Raw genomic sequence first — 19385 nt, 5'->3', positions numbered from 1 at the left:
TAATTTCAGTTTATAATCCTGTCTGCAGCAGAAATATGGACAGGAACAGTCCAGTTACTGATCAATATCTGGAATCAAATGGACTGATCAGCTGACGGGCGAGGATTTGGATAAAGCTATTATCACGTATTGATCTCTCCTGTCAAATCAATACTGATCAGCGGACCAGCTGTAGGTGTGGATGTGATCAGGAAAATGTCAGTGACACCTTCGACGTTCAGACACAGAGATGAGCTGATCTTTCTCTCAGTGTCCTCTGCTCACTGCGATGATGTTTTATTGTGATTTATTAATTTTCTGACACACAATTATGATTTATTTTTTTTGGGCTGTAGGTTATATGGTATTCTTGCAAACGCTCTGGCAACATAAAGCCTCTTATCGAGCCGGAGGAGCTCGATGGGATTTGAATCTGATGGAGGCAGACACAGAAACAGACGGAGAGAGAGAGAGAGAGGAGGAGGAGGAGGAGGAGGAGGAGGAGGAGGAGGTGAAGAAGCAGATAGAGATGAATATAGATCGAGAAGTAAAGAGACGAGGAGCGACGCGGCACAGCGGGAGCCTCAACTCTCAGCTGAATGATGTTGATTTTATACAAGCAGCGTGTGTGTGTGTGTGTGTGTGTGTGTGTGTGTGTGTGTGTTTGTGTGTGCATGTGTGTAGAATAGATTCATTTTTATCTTGTGCATGTGTGTGTGAATCCTCTCGTTGCATCACTACAGTGACACTGACCTCAAAAAACACTCCCTGCTTCCTGCACAAAGCACCGGCCTCATTCAGGTCCTCACTCTGACCTATAAAACACACACACACACACCCCAGCCGGTGGAGTGTGTGTGTGTGTGTGTGTGTGTGTGTGTGTGTCTCCTAATAGATTCATCAGTGTGAACGTGACTCACTGAGCTAAATGAGATTGGGTTCCAGCGCTGCAGGGCTGCTCTGGATCTCCTCTGTGAATGTGGGTTTGTGTTTTCTAACTTTAGCTTCGGTCCAAACTCGTCCCGCCAGCGCCCCGCCAGCGCCCCCGCCAGACGGGACGGGGGAGCTGCCGCTGCTCCCTCACCGCCGCCCCCTGCAGGCCAAACTGTCTGCAACAACCAGGCAGGACCGAGGTCATTATCGTAAACAAAAACTAACGAAGAAACTCGGAAACATTTTTGTTAACTGAAGTAAAAATAAAAATGAGGCTTTACAAAACACATAAAATAAAGTAAAATTACAGAGAAAATGTCTTTAGTTGTTTTTTTTTTTTCATCTTTGTCATTTTGTTTCCTGGCATTTTGGAAGGATATGAAATTTATCTTCCAGTTTTTTAGCTGTGGCAGTTTTACGCTGCAGAGAGCCAGTATCCTCCTGTCGGCTGCACAGGCCAGATCTCTTATAATCTCGCTTATTAAAATGACCCCACATTACAAAAAAAGCACTGAAGCTTATATAACTAAACTAAAACTAAGCATTAAAGCGTTTTTAAAGCAGGTTTGCTTTAAAAACGAATTAAAACTAAACTGAAAATGAAAACAAAAGTCAAAACAAAATAAAAATAAAAGCTGTGTCGTGTGATGGGCTTCAGTATTGATCATGATATCGATGGGCTTCAGTATTGATCGTGATATCGATGTGCTTCAGTATTGATCGTGATATCGATGTGCTTCAGGCTCCCGCTCAGCTACAGCAGCGCTCAATAGAGAAATCAGAAGAAAACGAACATAACGCTTCTTTTCTGAAACAGGAAGATCGGTGTAGACTCAAAATTTTCATGGTTGTGTATATATGAAGAGAGAAACAGGTAGATAAATAGATAAATAGATTTTTTTTTGTTATATCAGCGTCGCTTGGACAAACTCCCCTCAGCGGGGGGTCCGTGGCTCACTGTGAGGACAAGCTGGGGGTCCAGAGCCTGAAAACCCCTGAACCAGAGCAAACACCCCTCTGAGCTAAACTGAGACGAGCTCAGGGCAGACGCAGGTGATGTTTGTCAGGTCAGATGTTACCTGAAGCCTGACTCCGCCTCCTCTTCCTCCTCCTCTTCCTCCTCCTCCTCTTCCTCTTCTCTCTGCAGGGAAGATGTTCAAGTCCTTGGACCTGTCGCTCATCGTCGAGTTCATGCTCATGTTCTACAAAGACAAGCCCATTGATTGGCTGCTGGATCACATCATGTGGGTCAAGGTGTGCAACCCAGAGAAGGACGCGGTGAGTAACCCAGGCCAGGGCGTTGAAAAGTGGGGCATGGGGACCCTCAGGGGTCCTTGGGGGTCTTCCAGGGGGTCCTCAGCAAAACGAGGGATAGTTTAGATGTAAATACCTTTAACGAGCTTTTAAACACAAGAAATCTGATCCAGAAGTTTAACTAAAACATTTTAAAACACTTTTTGGAGGGTGGGGGAATGCCAGTTTTCTCTTTTTTTTTTTTTCATTGTTGCTAATTTACCTGTAATTTTTACTAATGTTTTCACTGTTGTTTTTGCTGATGTTGTGATAATTTTTTTTTTACTAATTTGCCCAACAGCTTTTTCCCTGCATGTTTTTGAAAGAAAGGGTTAATTCACTGGACGGTGTTATGCTAATATGTCCAAGTGATTATTCCAACATGATGTAATCTCACCATTTTGAATATATTTGACAGCTTATGACTCCTGGACAGCTTCATAATGAACACAAACCCGAGCAGCTTTTCCTATTCTCTTCGCTCCTGTTTGTTTTGTTTGCGTTTCCACCGCACCAAAGAACTCTGTCGTGACCTCCATCATTATTTTCTGTGGTGCCGCTGTGGCGTTGCATTTGGTTGGAGAGGAAAAATGTGGAGGGTCGAAAATGAGACTGAGGTCGCGAGAACGGCACGAGCCGAAAAGAGGAAACAAGCAGCAGCTGTGATGTTGCTGTTACAGTCGCAAAAACAAATTGCTTTTCTCTTATTTCTTTTTTCTTTAAGGATCTATATCCACCAGGAGCTGCTGTTTACGTCTGACTTTCCAGCTCAGACTTCTTTCTGACCTCATTTGCGATGAAAGGAGCTCTGAGATTTCACCCTGCACCATTCTGCCCCTTCCTCTACACCCATTTTAGTGCGGGGGCAGGGGGTCTTCAGAGCGAAATAACAGGTCAACAGTAGAGGTCAGGTAGAAGAGGTAAACATCATCTGAAAGCTGGAACCTGAAGATTAATTTGAGATGCAGATCAGCTCCGTTTGTCGAGTTATTCAAGTCATAAATCTGAAATAAACACCGTGTATATTTATTCAGTGTGTAAGGGGTCAGAACATCATGATGGAAGAATATGAAGCCATTCTCATGTTCAGTTCAGTGTCATAAGCTGTTGCAGCGATTTTTATGTTGATACCGTTTGTTACACAGATTTGCTGCAAAATTTAACCTTTTTTGACCAGTGGAGAATTAATAAAAAAGATCAAAAATCCCCCCAAAACACCACATCAGGACACCAAGACCCTGAGGAACACTAAAGAAAAATTCATGCTTTGATTTGGTGATAAAAACTTTTGACATTTGCAGATTTCTGAAAGAATTCTGCATTTTTCCTGTGACTGGATGTTGAGTGTTGTTTTGTGGAAATGTGTCAGAAACTGGCCCTCCCTGTCAGTCCAGCTGGAGAAGCAGAGCTCCTCTGAATGGCCTCGCTCTCTAGTTTGTGTCTGTAAAGTTTGATGAGGCTGTGATTCTCCTAGAGGTCACTAGAGGTCATTTTCTCCAGCCACGTCCAGTTTGACAAAATGCTCTGCCTGCAGTGAAATGGTTTATGTTGCTGCGCTCACGGCTCCGTGCTTTGAAATGATTTTGGATTTGTCTTTGTGACTCGTCCTCACTCCCGCTCTTCCTCTCACTCCTCCTCCCATCCTCCTCCTCCTCCTCCTCCTCCTCCTCCTCCTCCTCCTCCCTGCTCTCTGACAGAAACACTGTGACAGGCAGAAGGCCAACCTGAGGATCCGTTTCAAACCGTCTCTCTTCCAACACGTCGGCACCCACTCCTCTCTGGCTGGAAAGATCCAGAAACTCAAGGTAATACAGCTTCCCTTATCTTTTCTTTCCTTTTCTTTGATTTTACATTAATGTCTACCTCTATCCTCCATCCAGTCATCACAGACCCAACCGATCAGGGACCAAACGTCCATATACATTGGGGGGGACTTCAGGCTCCAAAAATGTCCCCCCCAATATTGCTGGAATATATTAGCAATTCAGTAGCATATTCAATATCTGTCCCCCCCAATGCTGAAATAGTGGTTTTGGCCCTGCAACCGATAAACCTCTGGACAGGCCAGAAGTACTGAGCCCCCCTTTGCTTTTTTCATTGTAATTTCTTTTGCTAATAATTTAACTAATGTTCCGTTAATTTTCTGCTCATTTGCTAATTTGCCCCTGTTGCCCCTCGGGGACAAATAAAGGAAGAAATGTTTGAAGAAGTTTACTCAGGTTTCAACAGTTTTCAGTGGGTTTGAACTCAGCAGTCGTCCTCCGTCCCGTGCAGCTGCTCGCTGGTCAGCAGTAAAACTCGGTGATTTGACTCTGCGGCTCCCAGAGATGAAGATTAAAATCCTCTGCAGCTCCGAGGGAAGCTGCAGTATCTCAGGGCGGCGGCGGCGGTTCCTGCCAGCAGCCCGGAGCAAAACGCTTCGGCTTAATGCCTCTGATTGCTGTGTTAAGAGCGATGGATATTAGCTCGGCTGACTGGTGCTGCAATCTAGCCCGATCAATTGAGTATTGATCCGGCCGTCCCGGACCAGCGCCTCCTCCATGTAGAGGCTGGAGCGCAGAGGCCCGGCTGCACGGGACCTTGTATAGATAGAGGCTAAATACATCTATTACCCTCCAGCCCAGAGACACCCGCCACGCTTTAGTGAGAAAATCAGCCCCGAATTTTAAAAAAATAAAAGTTAATTTGAAAGAAGCAAAGTGGAAGTGGGATTTATTCGTCCGTACAGCAGCTCGTTAGAGGAGAAAGTTAAGTGGAGAGATTCATTCAGGCGTGAGAAACTCCCCCACCTGAGACGGCTCACAGAGACATTATGTGTCCCGCAAAATTATGGCTCCTCTTCAGAGCTCGACTTACAAACCCTCTCTGCTTCTGAGCTCAGAGCCACCAACACTTTCTACTTCAGGGGGAATTTTCTGAACTTTTCGGAGAGAAACCCGTCAGATGAGCCGTCTGTGTTTCTCTGCCTCGGCTCTCAGACGTCCAGCACCTTCACGTCAGGTGCAAAGGCTTCAGACTGCAGGTGCATCTCAACGGCATTAATCTCTTTGCTGTTTTTATTTTCTGTTGGTTCGTGGCTGCAGACAGACTGAACACGATTAGTCATAACACAGCGACCGAGTGTCTGCACACACACACACACACACACCACGCTCACTCTGTCACCTGTCTACCTGTTCTCTCTGCTGAAGCTCCTCCCACTTCCTGCCCGGCGTCAGTCCACTGAGACGTTTTATTGTCGTTTTTTAACCCTTTGGATTCCAGGAACCGCCGGACAGGCTTTTGTTAATCTATTTATTTATTTACTTTTTATTTATTAACTCTCTGTGCAAAATATAATTCTTTTCTTGTTTTCTTTTTCTTTCTTTCTTATTTTTTATTTATTAACCTTATTAATTTTGTTTATTAAACTGCTGGAGAAAATATAATACATTTCTTTTTTATTTATTTATTTATTTATGTATTAATTTATTTATTGTGGTAATTTGACTGTAATTTTCTTTAATAATTTAATTTTAAATACTTTGTAAGTAGTTCTTGTAGTTTCTTGTAATTTTTTTAACAATGTTTTTTTTTTTTTTCTCTCTCTAATTTCCCAGTACATTTTTTCTCACATGTTTGTTGCTAATTTTCTGGTCATAACTTTTTTGTGACTTTTTACTATTTTCTTGCTGATGTTCGGTCATATCTGGTAAATTGTTGCTCATCACTTTTTTCCCTTTTTTGTAAGGAATCCAGTGAATCTGCTCAGGTTTCTGATGCCGCGTTCAGACGCTTTTCACAGGCATTTAACCTCAAGATGTCCAGCCAGCATCACTCATCTGACCTTTAAATATAGCATTTTTATTATTAGAAATATAAAAATGATAGATTTTCATGTATTTTTTTTTTTTTTTTTTTAATATTTGCTAGCTGATTTTGAGGTAAATGTTTTGTTAATCTTCTTGTACTTTTTCACCCCCGAACTTTTAACGCATGTTCCGGTGCTTTTTTGTTAATCTGCTTGTTTCCTGCATGTTTCTGACAGGATGCAGGTTTATTTTGCTGAGGTGTGACGCGCTCTGCTGTCTGTCTGGTTGCAGGATAAGGACTTTGGGAAACAGACCCTCCATAAGGGTCACGCCAACCCGCTGGCCGAGGTGACGACCAGCCTGAAGACCTACCAGCACTTCACCCTGGAGAAGGCCTACCTGGGCGAGGACTTCTTCTGGGCCTTCACGCCCGTCGCCGGCGACTTCATACGGATACGATTTTTCACCCCGGTCCGCATCGAGAGGTCGGTACCAGGGACCGAGGGTGGCGGGGGTTACCGTGGCAACAGGGGGGATTAGGGGTAACAGGCTCCTAAGGGTACAAAAGGTTCCTATAGGTGCAGGGTCTCAGAGGTGACCAGAGAGTGCCAGGGATTACAGGGATTACAGGGGAGCAGGTGAGCCCGAGGGCTGGAGGGGTTAAAGAATCTCAACAAGGATCTTTTCCACAGGTGAATCTGAAATCTGCAGGTAAATCCTCGGATTGGGCGGATTTGGATGCAGGGAGGAGAGATTTATTGGGTCAAACGGTGCCGGTCAGCTCTCAACACGGCTGCAGATTAAATTACAAAGACATCGGCCTCATCAGTTTGCTGTTCTGCGAGCCCCTTCATGTGCCAGAGCCTTTCTGTTTTCTATTTTCTGTTTTCTATTTTCTCCACAACAGCATCTGTTCAGTCAGAGAGCGAACCCCGAGCAGCTGGCCGCCCGCCGCCGCAGCCGCCCGTTCAGATCCACAGGACAACATGAAACAAACGGGCACAAAAACAAAAACAAAAACAAAAACAAAAACAAAAACAAAACAGCAACATTAATAAGTCCAGTCCAGTCCAGTTCCAGTCTGCTGCAGCTGTCTAGTCCAGTCCAGCTGCTCCATTCAGTCCTGATGATATAGCGCCCCCTGCTGAAACATACCTACTGCTGAAAAAATATTAGTACTGGTACACCACTTCCACTACTAGTACCTCTACTATTACTACTACATCTTCTGCTAGTACTGTTATTAGTACTACTTCAATTTTCATATTATTCCTACTTTACTTCCTACTTCAACATCTCTCTCTCTCTCTCTCTCTCTCTCTCTCTCTCTCTCCCTCTCTCTCTCTCTCAGGTATTTCTTTCGCAGTGGGAACATCGAGCATCCAGGTGACAAGCTCTTCAACACGTCGGTGGAGGTTCTGCCGTTCGATGTGAGTCTTCGCTCTGTCACTCACGCCACATCACTGCAAAGATCCTCCATTAGAAGATGAATCACTCAATACTAAAAAAAAATTTAAAAAATAAAACAACAAAAAAAACCCTCCACCTTCTGGTCTGTAAAAGAGGGTGGTGACTGATGTGAAACAATAACTGGGAAGTGAGTCTGGATGTTTTATTACCTGCAGCAGGAGACCGTATCAAACTGCTTTAACATCAGATTCAGGCTATTTTCGTTTCCTAGACGAGAAAGAGTGAGACATCACTTTTTTTTCTCCTACTTTCTCCCCAAATAGAAAAGTTTTTCTCTTCACAACAGGAGAGAATAAAATCTCCTGAAAGAAGAACTCAGAGTGTGATGAAGCTCCGCTGAGGAGGAGAGGAAGCAGAGGAGAGAAAGAGAGAGAGAGAGAGAGAGAGAGGGAGAGAGAGAGAGAGGGGGAGGGGTGGGGGGGAATCAAAGAGAGAATAGAAATCAGCTGAGAGTTACAGGCAGCTGAAGAGAGGAAGTCGGTGAGATAAAGAAAAGAGAGCAAGAGAATAGGAAGGATGGAGGCGGTTGCCGGGGGTAACGCTGACAAGGAGAGAGAGATGGAGATGAAAGCAGGAGCTGATGGATGAGGAGGAGGAGGAGGAGGAGGAAGACCGACAGGAAGGTGAAAATGTCAGAAGAGTCGGCAGACAAGGACACGAAATGGTCAACATTCACATCCAGAGCTGTTATCTTCACTGTCATCATCATTAACACCAGTAGCAGTATTAACAGTTTCACTGTGTGTGTGTGTGTGTGTGTGTGTGTGTGTGTCCTTGCAGAACATTCAGGCAGAGAAAGAGGCCTTGAGGGAAGGGAGGGAGAAAACTCCCAAATACCAGCGGACAGAGGACGGCTTCATCAGAATAGGTGAGTCCTGCTGCCGCAGTGCTCTGGAGCAAGGCAGCAACACGCTGACTCACTTCCTCAAAGCTGACTGCAAAAGTTTTTTGTCTTTAAATTTAGGTGTAACTTATTTATTCATCCTTGGTGACAGAAATGCCTCTGCTCCCTGAAAGATTCTGAGGGAAACTTTTTTATCTTTGCTATAAGCTATCTATCTTTTATCTTTGCCAATTCTCCTCTGAACTAAAAGCTCTGACAGGAAAAACTCCTCAATAGATATAGATAGGTATACTTTATTGATCCCAGACTGGGAAATTCACAAAGGAGGCGTGGCTACCTCAGCACCAATCATGTTTTGTGCACACAGACCGTGCACCGCTGCCGTGCACGCCCACGCCGCCTCCACAAACAAACTTAGCTTAGCCAAGTGCAGCTCCGGTACTTTAGCTCAGCTGTGGAGCGACACAGAGGGGAGGCGGCTCATCACGTCCTGCTCCACAGCAGCAGCTTCACGCTGGTCGATCCGCCGGCCGCTCGCCCTGACGCACATACAAACTGCAGCTCAGTCCTGAGCCTCAGTCCACTTCTGAAGAGTGTTTCCATGTGCTGAGACTGTCTGCCTTCCCTGCGTCTACATTTCACAGGGAAATCTTCTGTTTCTTTCTGCACGGCGTTTATCTGACAGCCAGAGCTGCCAGGTCCTGCCTGTCAACATTACACTGTGAAAAAACCTGAGATTTCCTCATGCATGACGACCTGCCGCGCTCCACCACTGTTTTGATTTGATTCACTGACTCCGATTTTAATGAAATTTTACAGTATTTGGCATTTGGATCTCAGTCAGGATCTGATATGAATCTGTAGCCTAATAAAAATATGATTTATCAGTGCTTAGACAACTAAAGGTGCATTTAAAACATCACTGCAGGAGAGCAGAGTATCCAGTGCACAGCCAGACAGGAGAGAGAATGAAGTAAAACTACAAAAAGATTAAAACTAAGAGTTTTTATGGCTTATAAATAACTCCTCATCCATGAATCCTCTGCTGTTATTCTTCTTCTTCTCCTTTCACTTCTTCTTCTCCTTCTTTTTCCTCTTCTTCTTTTCAAGAAAAGTTAAATATGGATGATTTCCAGGGAAATGTTTAAATGACAGGACAGCGGGAAAGAAGGGTAACATACCGGAGAGTCCCAGGAAAAACAGGAGTGTTTACAGATGTGTACTAGTCACTTTGCAGAAGAAGGTTCTCCATGCAGAACATCAGATGAGCTGCATGTCAGAGAGTAAACAGCCAACAGGGTGTGGAGCAGCTGGAGCTACAACATTAAAATACCTCTTAAAGGTTAATCCATCAATAATTACCTCTTTTAAAGGGAATATTCTTCACAACAAACTACTTTTCACAGTGAACCACATTTCACTGAGAATACAGCAGTACTTTTATACTGAAGGAACATTTCACTGAGAATACAGCAGTACTTTTATACTGAAGGAACATTTTACTCAGAATACTGCAGCCCTTTTACTGAAGGGGCATTTGGAACGCAGGATGAAAACTTTTAATAGAGGATTTTTTTATGGTACTGATAGTTTGACCTGAGTAAAGGGTTCAGGGACTTTTTCCACATTTGTAGAAAAGCAACAACTTTCCCCTGGAAGAAGGACAAGGCAGCGGTCCATCACCTCCAGTCTTCACTGCACTGATTGTCTTTTGATTTGCTCTGATGAAGCCTCACAGTTTCCAGTGGAAGTTATCAGCATGCTGTGGCCAGACTCTTTTTTTTTTTTTTTTTTTTTTTTTAATGTAAATGAGGGATCAGAATAAATCAGATGTGAGATGATGTTTTGATCGGTGCGGTGTTGCTCTCGGTTCCCCAGCCGTCACGCTGTTGAAGACACAGACTGGTTAGTGTCGTCTCCGCTGACATGAACGCTGTAATTATAAAGTGTGATGTGAGGAGAATATTTTACTGACCTATAAAGCACTGCTGCTCACATGGTGTTTTTAGTAGATTACTTTTGTTACAGGGAAGGTAAACCCAGTTAAAAACATGGATTTTATTATTTAGTATTATTCTTGAGTTCTATCTTCATCCACCACCGAGATGTGAGAGCTCCTAAAAGCAGAGGTGGAAGTAACTAATTACATTTATTCACATTACTGTAAGTGAATAGCTTTTACTGTGCACTTGTACTTTTTTGATTATTGTTTTAAAGTCAGTAATTTGACTTTTCCTTCAGTCACTACATTTTAAATCAGATCCATTACGGAGAACAAATGATCAGTGATTGTGGAACCTTTCACAACAAAACCCCAGTCAGCAAAGATGAGAAGAGGAACCTGCTTCTACTTTGTTGGTTCAACTTTTTGTCATTTTCCAAATTTCACAATAAAAGCTGCACTTTGAAAACCTGCAGCGAGGACCATTTAGACTCAACTGGGGAAAATGTGGAATAAGAGTGGAAAAAAATGGGGAAAATATCAGTGATGAAGAGAACCATACAGACTCAACATCACAACCATCATGACGTGCTTATTCCACACGTGTCAGTTGAGTCTCCAGGGTCCTCACCTCAGTTGAGTGTAATGTCCCTTTAAAATCATGCAGTGTGCAGCGTGTTCTCTCCTCCTTTTCTAACTCAGCTAACACAGTTACTGTTTGGAAAAAGGAGCTCAGTCACTTTTACTGCCAGGACATTTGAAATGAGACACTTTGGACTTTTACTGTAGTAGATTTTTACTGTACAGCTTCTACTTCTACTGCAGTATAGTTACAGTACTTCTGTTTGAGTACCAGTTTGTAATACTGTGTCCACCACTGCATACAAGTCTCTAACTGTGATAAAATCCTTTCCAATGGGGCTGGGTGGGCTTTAGTTTCCCTTGTAGGGTAACAGCACTGTCTGGACCCTGAAGACCAACCAGCTGTCCAAATAGTAGAAAATATTCAATCCCATGAGGCAGCCAGGATGGAGCACTGAGACCAGAGTCAAACCACAGAACTGGACCTTTCAGAGCAGCTGAATGATCCGATTCACTGTGTTTACAGATGAAAGCCATTTAGTGGAGGTTTTTGTTACGTCCTTTACAGAACCATGAATGGAGGAGTTCTTGAACAGCTTCCTGAGGTCCTTGATGAGTTCCAGAGGTCCTTGGTGAGGCTCTAAAGAGTTTCAGACGTGGTTTAGAGGTTTTCAAAGGTTGTTGGAGAGGCTCCAGAGGTCCTTGTGGGGGTTCCCTGATGGCTCCGGAGGTCCTTGTGGTGATTCCCAGGGGATTCCAGAGGTCTTTGGGGAGGTACCCTCAGAGGTTCCATTGGGGCACTTGGGTACTAGAGGTTGTTCGTGGGGTCCCAGGGATCCTTGAGGGGATTCCATGAATATAATAAATGGGGCTCCAGAGGTTCTTAGAGAGGTTCCAGGGGGTTTTGGGGGCTGTTCCAGAGATCACTGATAAGGTTCTGTATGTTTTTGGGTACATCCCAAATGATTCTGTGGGGTTTAAGGGGATTTTGTAACATATCAGAAGTGTTGTTGTTTTTTTAAATTATTATTATTATTTATTTATTTTCATCAAAAGTCCCTTAAAGCACCATGAATGAAGGAGTTCTTGAATAGCTTCCTCAGGTCTTTGAGGGGGTTCTGGGGTGCTTTGAGGAGTTTCAAAGGTGGTTTAGGGGTTTCAAAGGTTCTTGAAGGGGTTCCAGAGGTCCTTTGGGAAGTGCTAGCAGAGGTCCTACTGGGGCACTAGAGGTTGTTCATGGGGTTCCATGAATCCTTGATGGGGCTCCAGAGGTTCTTGGGGAGGCTCCAGGGGTTCCTGGGGGTGTTGTACAGATCACTGGTAAGGTTCCATGTGTTCTTGGGGAAGTTCCAAATGATTCTGTCGGGTTTAAATGGATTTTGCTACGTTCCAGAAGTGGAACCAGGTCCAGAGATCCTTGACGAGGTTCCAGGGGTGCTTGGTACTGGAAACATCTTGGGGTGGTTCATAGAGCTCCAGGGTCCTTCAGGGGATTTCATGGACCCCTAATGGGGTTCCAATGGTTCTTAAAGAAGTTTTTTTGAGAGTTTACAGAGGTGATTTATATAGAGGTAGTTTTGCATATTTTACTTCACCATTCCCTTAATATTTTTTCGTCTTTCATGTGTCTTGTTTGAACTGCCATCATGGTTATACGACCGTTATTTGGAACGTTCGCAGATGCAAAGACACAATAACAATCTGCCCAGTGCTAACCAATACTGATCAATACTAAGCAATTCTTGAGAGATTATCATGAGTTGTGTTGGATGTTTGGACATATCAGTCTGCATATAAGGCTCATTCACACCTATGAATAAGTGTACACCATAAACCATACTGTAGAAACTGCTGTTGCTATAATTACTATAATAACAAAGATTTGTTATGGAGCTTCCACCCACTTCTGCCCTAGAACTTTAATTTGTTTGCATCAAAATGATTAATTTTTATCTCTGCATCGACATGCACGGTCAGAAATGTACAAAACAAAAATATCGATGTTGTTGTGGATGTTTTTATAGTTACCCTTAGCGAGAACAGACACTTTACAGTCATTTAGAACGACTGAAATATTTTATTGTTATGGCTACCTTCACAGTTATGGCTGTAGATGTGAATGAGGCTGTAAACAGGAGAGGGGATCTTTTTCCATAATGAGCTTAACGGGCCGCGCGTTAAGTGGTGATGTCATCTGGTTTTATTCAGACCAGCATTCCTCTGCTTTTGTTTTCCTGCAGCAATTAGTTCCTCACAATTCAGAGGGGATACACACACACACACACACACACACACACACACTCTAAGTACAGCTCTGAGTGGAGCAGATTAAGTCGAGGTCAGGGAATCAGGCTTGTGACTTTAAATTCTCTGGTTTGGGAAAATTTTTCACATATTTTCCCTCGACCATTTGACCTTTAGATGGAAAATCAATGTTTTTAAGTTTCTCAGTCTGTTGCTTTAATCAGCTCTGACACCACAGCTACTGTTACCCTAGTGCTATAATGTTGCAGTCAAAATGGTGGTAGCAGTTGAAGTGGAAGTAGAAATACAAGTAGAGGTATTAGAGAGGACGAGAGAAGGGAAGAAGTGATGGATGAAAGAAGGACTGCAGGACCTCAGAGAAAGGTTTCGGAGGTGGTTGTGCAGCACGCCGCTGTCACTCTGATCTGACATCATAAATTAACAGCAGCTCTTTTATCTTCTTCATCAATTTTTCAGACGAGTCTGTGGATCGATCGCTGTCTGCCTCTGCCTCAGCTGGTTTAATTTGACTCTGCTGTCAGCCACCCAGCCCGTGTCAATAAAACCAACACCAGCTGGGACACTTTGGTACAAAGCAACACATTCAGGGAGGAGAAAATAAATCCCATAATTGTACCTTCAGGAGTCCGGTGGCTTGTCACTGGACCTCCATGGTACCGTTGTACCGTTGGCACTGGGAACTGATTTGTACTCTTGTGGTTTGTATTTCATAGAGACGACCAGGGGTAGGAATCACCAGAGGGCTCGCGATATATTATCACGATGCTTAAGTCATAGTTCGATAGTAATGCAATTTTCAGCATTTTGCAATATACCGAGTATTGCAATAACATGCATTGCGATTGCTATTTTGAGCTGCAAATTATGTCCCCTTGGGAATAGATAGATAGATAGATAGATAGATATACTTTATTGATCCCAACCAGGGAAATTCTGGTAAACCAGGGAAATTCTTTGTCAACATCTGTTTTATTGAATAAGATAAAGTTTTCATTCTGTTCATCTTCACTTATTGCAGCAAAGTGGAACAGACTGACCAGCTCTGTAATAAAAACCTGTCAGAAATGCTGCATCAATACTTGGTGTTCGTGTGTAAATACAATTTCGCCACACAAAATATTGCAATATTATGCTATATCGATTTTTTTTGCCCACCTTTAATGGAGACCAGTGTTGTCATAACTACAGTATTGACTGGATAGTTGTATGACCTATATATATATATCCCACAAATCTACCTTAAATTAATATGTTACCCTAATTTATTTATTTACTTAGGCATTCATTCATATATTTATTTATTCCTTCATTTATTCATTGTATTTCGCCCTCACAAATGCTGGCTCTTGATATTGTTCCTTTTACATTTAGTGGTATGTTTATGTACCTTTTAGAGATTGTGAGCATGTACTGTATGTAGCTTTTTGGCTCTAAAAAAAGGTTCAGATAATTACCTTGGGGTCCAATAATAAACCCCAGTGGGAACATTTTTGGAGTTTATATCTTGGGGGACAGAAATGGACTCCTACTACTACTGTACCCTGTATTTCTGACAATGTGGGCAGAACTGATAGATTTTTTTTTTTTTTTTAAGACTAGCCTGATGTCTGCTCTGCTAAACCAGTAGCTGGTTTGCTTTTGTGTCTCATTGCCTTCATCCATTTAAATCTCAGTGATGTGGTTTTAAGGTTTGTCCCACCCAGCATTTCTTCCATTTTTGCCTTGAAGGTTTCTAGTTTGAATCCTTACATTAGTTGAGGACATTTGGCTGTAGAAAGTGAGTAACACTCCCCGGTCCCACAGTATCTCCCTCAGTAACTTGTCATTGTTCTGGTTTTTCCGTTTTAATATTATGGATTTCATGTCCTGTGCTCCTGTTTTTGTTTATTCCCTGCTTTGGAGAAATCTTTCCAGGAAATGCACATGTTAGAGCTGGTCGAACAAAAGTCATACCAGCCACAATAATAACACATAATACCCTGTGATGAGCGGATGTAATAGATAATACCCCAGACGATGCTCTTTGCTAGGATTATGGAGTAACTGTAGCTTGTACGTAGACGCATCACCTTCATCCTGATAATCCCAGTCAAAAAAGCAGTCCGGGGGGATTACTGCTCCGCTGAAGTTCAGACCAAAACCAGTAAGTCAGCCTCTCTGAGCTCAGTTTTTTTGACAGACATTAATACAAGCAGCTAAAAAAAGGCATCCTGCTTTGCTGGGTCACGTTGGGCTGACGCCGGCACAGAGCTCTCATTTTATTGTTAACCTTTGTGCCCCTCAATCTGGGTAATGGCTATGCTTCAAAATAGGTGATGAAAAAAACTGTGTCTAAAAATGAAAAATGAAATGAAAAGAGTATAAAATGTGATAGTGAGAGTGAATCTGGTTGCCTCAGGTTATTGATCCTATCGATCCTTGTCTCCTCCAGGAATGTTCCAGAATGGGATCGCTGAGGGCGAGGTCGACCCCACCTTTGGGCCCCTGGAGGCCTTTCGTCTCTCGGTGATGACGGACTCGCCGGTCTGGGTGATCCTCAGCGAGGTGAGGGGCCAGAGTCAAACGACGTGAACGGATCTACCTGTTAGAGCGGCTCAATGGCCTGATGCTCTGTGTTTACACATAAATGCCGTGACGGTGGAGGCTTTTATTAAAAGTCCCTTTGAAGTACCATGAATGGAGGAGTGCTTGAATAGCTTCCTGAATTTCTGGAGGGGGTTCAAAGGGATCCTTTAGGCATTCTGGAGGTCCATGGTGAGGCTCCAGGGGTGCTTGGAGAAGTTTCAGAGGTGGTTTAGGGTGTTCCAAGGGTTCTTGAAGAGGTTCCAGAGGTCCTTGAGGAGGTCCCAGCAGAGGTTCCATTGGGCACTGGGGTACTAGAGGTAGTTCATGGGGTTCCCGGGATCCTTGAGGGGATTCCATGAATGCCTGATGGGGCTCCAGAGGTTCTTGGGGAAGATCCAGGGGTTCTTGGGGGTGTTCTGGAGACCACTGGTAATGTCCCATGTGTTCTTGGGAGGTTTCAGATGATTCAGCTGATCTCCAACAAATTGAAGAATAGTTTCATTTCATTATAAATCACAGCAAATGACAGGAAGTATAAGCATGATCAGAGGTTTCAGTCTTTTTATTATTATCTCCCATATTCAGCACTGTATAGTGGTTATTGGGTACTGTATAATGGATCATACTGGATCATAATGGATCATTGCTGGTCTCTCTGGTCTTCCCTCCTCTAGATCTTCATCAAGAAAGCAGAGTGAAGCTCAGCCCCCACCCCTTCAGCGTTACCTCAGCGCCTCTGAGCGTTCGGCCGAGCCAACCGGAGGTTTGACAGCAGCTGAGCGGACCTGCTCAGTAGTTCCCCACCACGGTGCCACAGCGCCGCCCTCTGGCCGGACCTCGCTACTGCAGGCTGAGCAGAGCAGACACTGAGGGTGAAAACAAGCATCACCAGACAGAACAGGAAGCCTTCACAGACAGCTGACGCGCCTGGTACGCGCGGCACGACACGACACGCAAAAAAAAAAAGACTTTCAGACGACCTAATACTTAGAAATAAAAACCTTGTATTTATGTGTACATAAGGTGTATGTAGAAACACTGGTAATTGTCAAAAGGCGGTGGCGAGATTGCGCCTCGCCTCTTCTGATGATGAAATCGCTGCTTTGGAATCAAACCCTCGGCCTCTTTCTATCTGCAGTCGGTCAGCCGGTCCGGACTTGTCCACAACAACAGTGACTCACCAGTATACTCCCATCATAACCATGTATGTGGATATATGCATAGAAATGTACACACTATGGTATGAATGAGCTGTCAGTGTGTTGATATGTGTATATAGAGACACAGCAGCAGACTGGTGGAAACGAAGGCCGGCGTGATGCCGAGGGCGCCGGCTCATCTCCGCTCACATCGTTTCCCTTCATCAGCCAGCAACTTGCCTTAACGTGACGAGAGGAAGTCCAGTCTGAGGCTTCTGGATCTGCTTCCTGTCTGGATGCTGCACATGGAAACGGGGCCCTTCGGATACGACGGCAGATTCAATCAAAATTTTAAAAAATGAAAAAAAAAAAAAAAAATGTAGCGATGACCAACCGATACCCAGAATCCTATGCTGCAACCTCTGACCTTCTTTTCACATGTCAAATCATCATGGCTTGAAACTACTGACGACGGAAGCTGGTATTTTTTTAAACGATTTACAAAAGTCTTTACTGTTGCTGAATACAAAATCATTTAAAGTTTTGATTTTTTTTTATCTTAATTTCTGTTAACTCTCTGAGGCCTTGTCACTGATGACCACCAGGATACTCAACTGTTCCCTACGCTACTGTATTATACTTTACTTTAATGCGCTTTAATGTGCTTTATGGTACTCTAAAGCAGTGGTTTTTAAACTTTTCCATGTTCTGGACCCTCAAGTTGATTTTTAGTAAACCTTGGATCCCCACTTGATATGATTTTGCCCTTTAGGGACCCTGTAGGTTCCTATTTTGCCCTGTGGGATTTTGTTTGAATTGATTTTTATTATTAATGGTCCAGTCTTTTGGCCAATTTCACCTAATTTCACTTTCAAGTTTGCTAGATTTCTCTCAAAAATCAATGAGTAAATTTGCAAGAAATGACCTGAAAATAAGCAAAAGATCAGAAAAGAAAATGACCAGAAAATTAGCAACAAGGTTTTTTTTTTTAAATGACCAGAAAATGATATTGTTAATAAGTCAAAATGCTGTATTTATAGGTCAGATCAGTGACACAGGTTCAGGTTTCTTTTATTTAAATGCTTTTGAAAGGTGTTTGAACGTCTTTCACAAGCATTTAAAATTGTCTTCGTTTTGCTGAGGCTCCTCTGGAGGACCCTCAAGGACCCCTGGGGGTCCCCAGACCCCTCTTTGAAAACCACTGCTCTAAAGTGCATTAGTGTGCAGTTCTGTACTGTGGTGTAGTTTTACGGTCCTCTGTGGACTCCAGCCACGTTCACGCAGACAATAATTCAATTCAACGTGCTTTATTGGCATGAGGTTTAAGAGGAATATTGCCAAGAGATCACACTTTGTATTGGTTTGTGGACTTTTTTTCTTCTTCTTCAGTCTTTGATCAACACATTTGGTGATAAATTCTCTCGCAGCTTTAATTTTTCACTCCGGCAGCCAGCAGACGCTCCCTTCACTTTCCTCTGGCAGTTTGTCAGGAAGAGCGTCGCCTGGCCGCTGGAAACGTACAACAACAACAACAACACAGGTTCAAAAGCCAAGTGCTGAATTGAGTTTGGCAACGCTGCTCACATTGGCTTGTGAACGCAGCCCGACCGCTCCCACCAGTCCAGACCGGGAGGCAGACCGTCCCGAGCTGCCTATCAGGAAACATCCTGAGGTTTTTTCTTGGAAGATGCACTGGAATGCATTGCTATTATCTTGTGTTGTCTTTTGTATCCTTTAGATAAACTATATTTAATGATGTTACCTTCTATCCAATCTGTGAATTGTAATAAAGCCAGAAATTTGAAATGGATGTGTGATCAAAGTCTCATTGTCGTATTTTGAAAGTTTTTTTTTTTTATTTGGTCTGGTTCCCAAAAAGAGGCTCAGCGAGCTGTGGGATCAGATTCAACATCTTCACTTCAAAGTGACGTTTGGAGGCTGATTTCTGGAAAGGTAATTAGGTTTCATCAAAGAAAATGATGAAACACCAACATCAGTCCACTGATTAGAAACTGGTGAACATCCACGCATCACAGGAAGCTGTCAAAGTGTGAGCGGATTTGAGTTTTAAGTGAAGCCAAGACCGACTTCATTTGCACATAAAACTGATAAAAACTGAAAAAGTTGAGGAGAAATCCAAACTGAAGGGAGACAAAAAAAAAAAAAAAAGCTTTTATAAAGATTTCAAACCGGAGGGGAAGAAAAGACAAAGCCAGATGTCAGACGGAGACGCAGATGAAAACAAAAGTCATCAGCAGTCACACTGAGGAAAACAAAACTCATCTCTTAATGAGCTAATTAAAAATGCATTAATGAGCCGCTCATTTTGCACATCATTTCCCGATGAAACCCAGCTCTGACTTGTGGTTTTGTCACTGAACTTGTGCTTAAGAAGATTTTGACATCAATCAGAAGAACATGGTGACTGTTTAATAAAAAAAAATGCCTCTTGAAGTTGATTTGACATAACGTGATCTGTCGGCTCAAACAGGCAAACCTGCCAGCCTGGAGGGAGATTTTTTTTTTTTTTTAACCGTGTGCTGTTTTGTTTTGATTTCCACATTTCTGTCTGTCTGCAGTTT

At 43.2% G+C, this 19385-nt stretch overlaps 1 protein-coding gene across 1 annotated transcript in view; it reads left to right on the top strand.

The window, feature by feature from the left end:
- mgat4b (alpha-1,3-mannosyl-glycoprotein 4-beta-N-acetylglucosaminyltransferase B) overlaps nucleotides 1-18609 on the top strand; it is a 108954-nt gene extending 90345 nt beyond the window's left edge. Inside the window, exons 9-15 of the mRNA XM_030062495.1 lie at nucleotides 2060-2190; nucleotides 3903-4010; nucleotides 6288-6481; nucleotides 7348-7426; nucleotides 8247-8334; nucleotides 15531-15643; nucleotides 16339-18609. Of these exons, the coding sequence (XP_029918355.1) occupies nucleotides 2060-2190; nucleotides 3903-4010; nucleotides 6288-6481; nucleotides 7348-7426; nucleotides 8247-8334; nucleotides 15531-15643; nucleotides 16339-16362 (737 nt within the window). The 3' untranslated portion in view covers nucleotides 16363-18609. The remainder of the gene's footprint in view (nucleotides 1-2059; nucleotides 2191-3902; nucleotides 4011-6287; nucleotides 6482-7347; nucleotides 7427-8246; nucleotides 8335-15530; nucleotides 15644-16338) is intronic.
- The last annotated feature ends 776 nt before the right edge of the window (nucleotides 18610-19385 follow it).

This window comes from Myripristis murdjan, chromosome 10 (assembly GCF_902150065.1).
Source record: "Myripristis murdjan chromosome 10, fMyrMur1.1, whole genome shotgun sequence".
Taxonomy (NCBI): domain Eukaryota; kingdom Metazoa; phylum Chordata; class Actinopteri; order Holocentriformes; family Holocentridae; genus Myripristis; species Myripristis murdjan.
The sequence above is the reverse complement of the archived record's forward strand: the minus strand, read 5'-3'. Positions and strand labels throughout refer to the sequence as shown.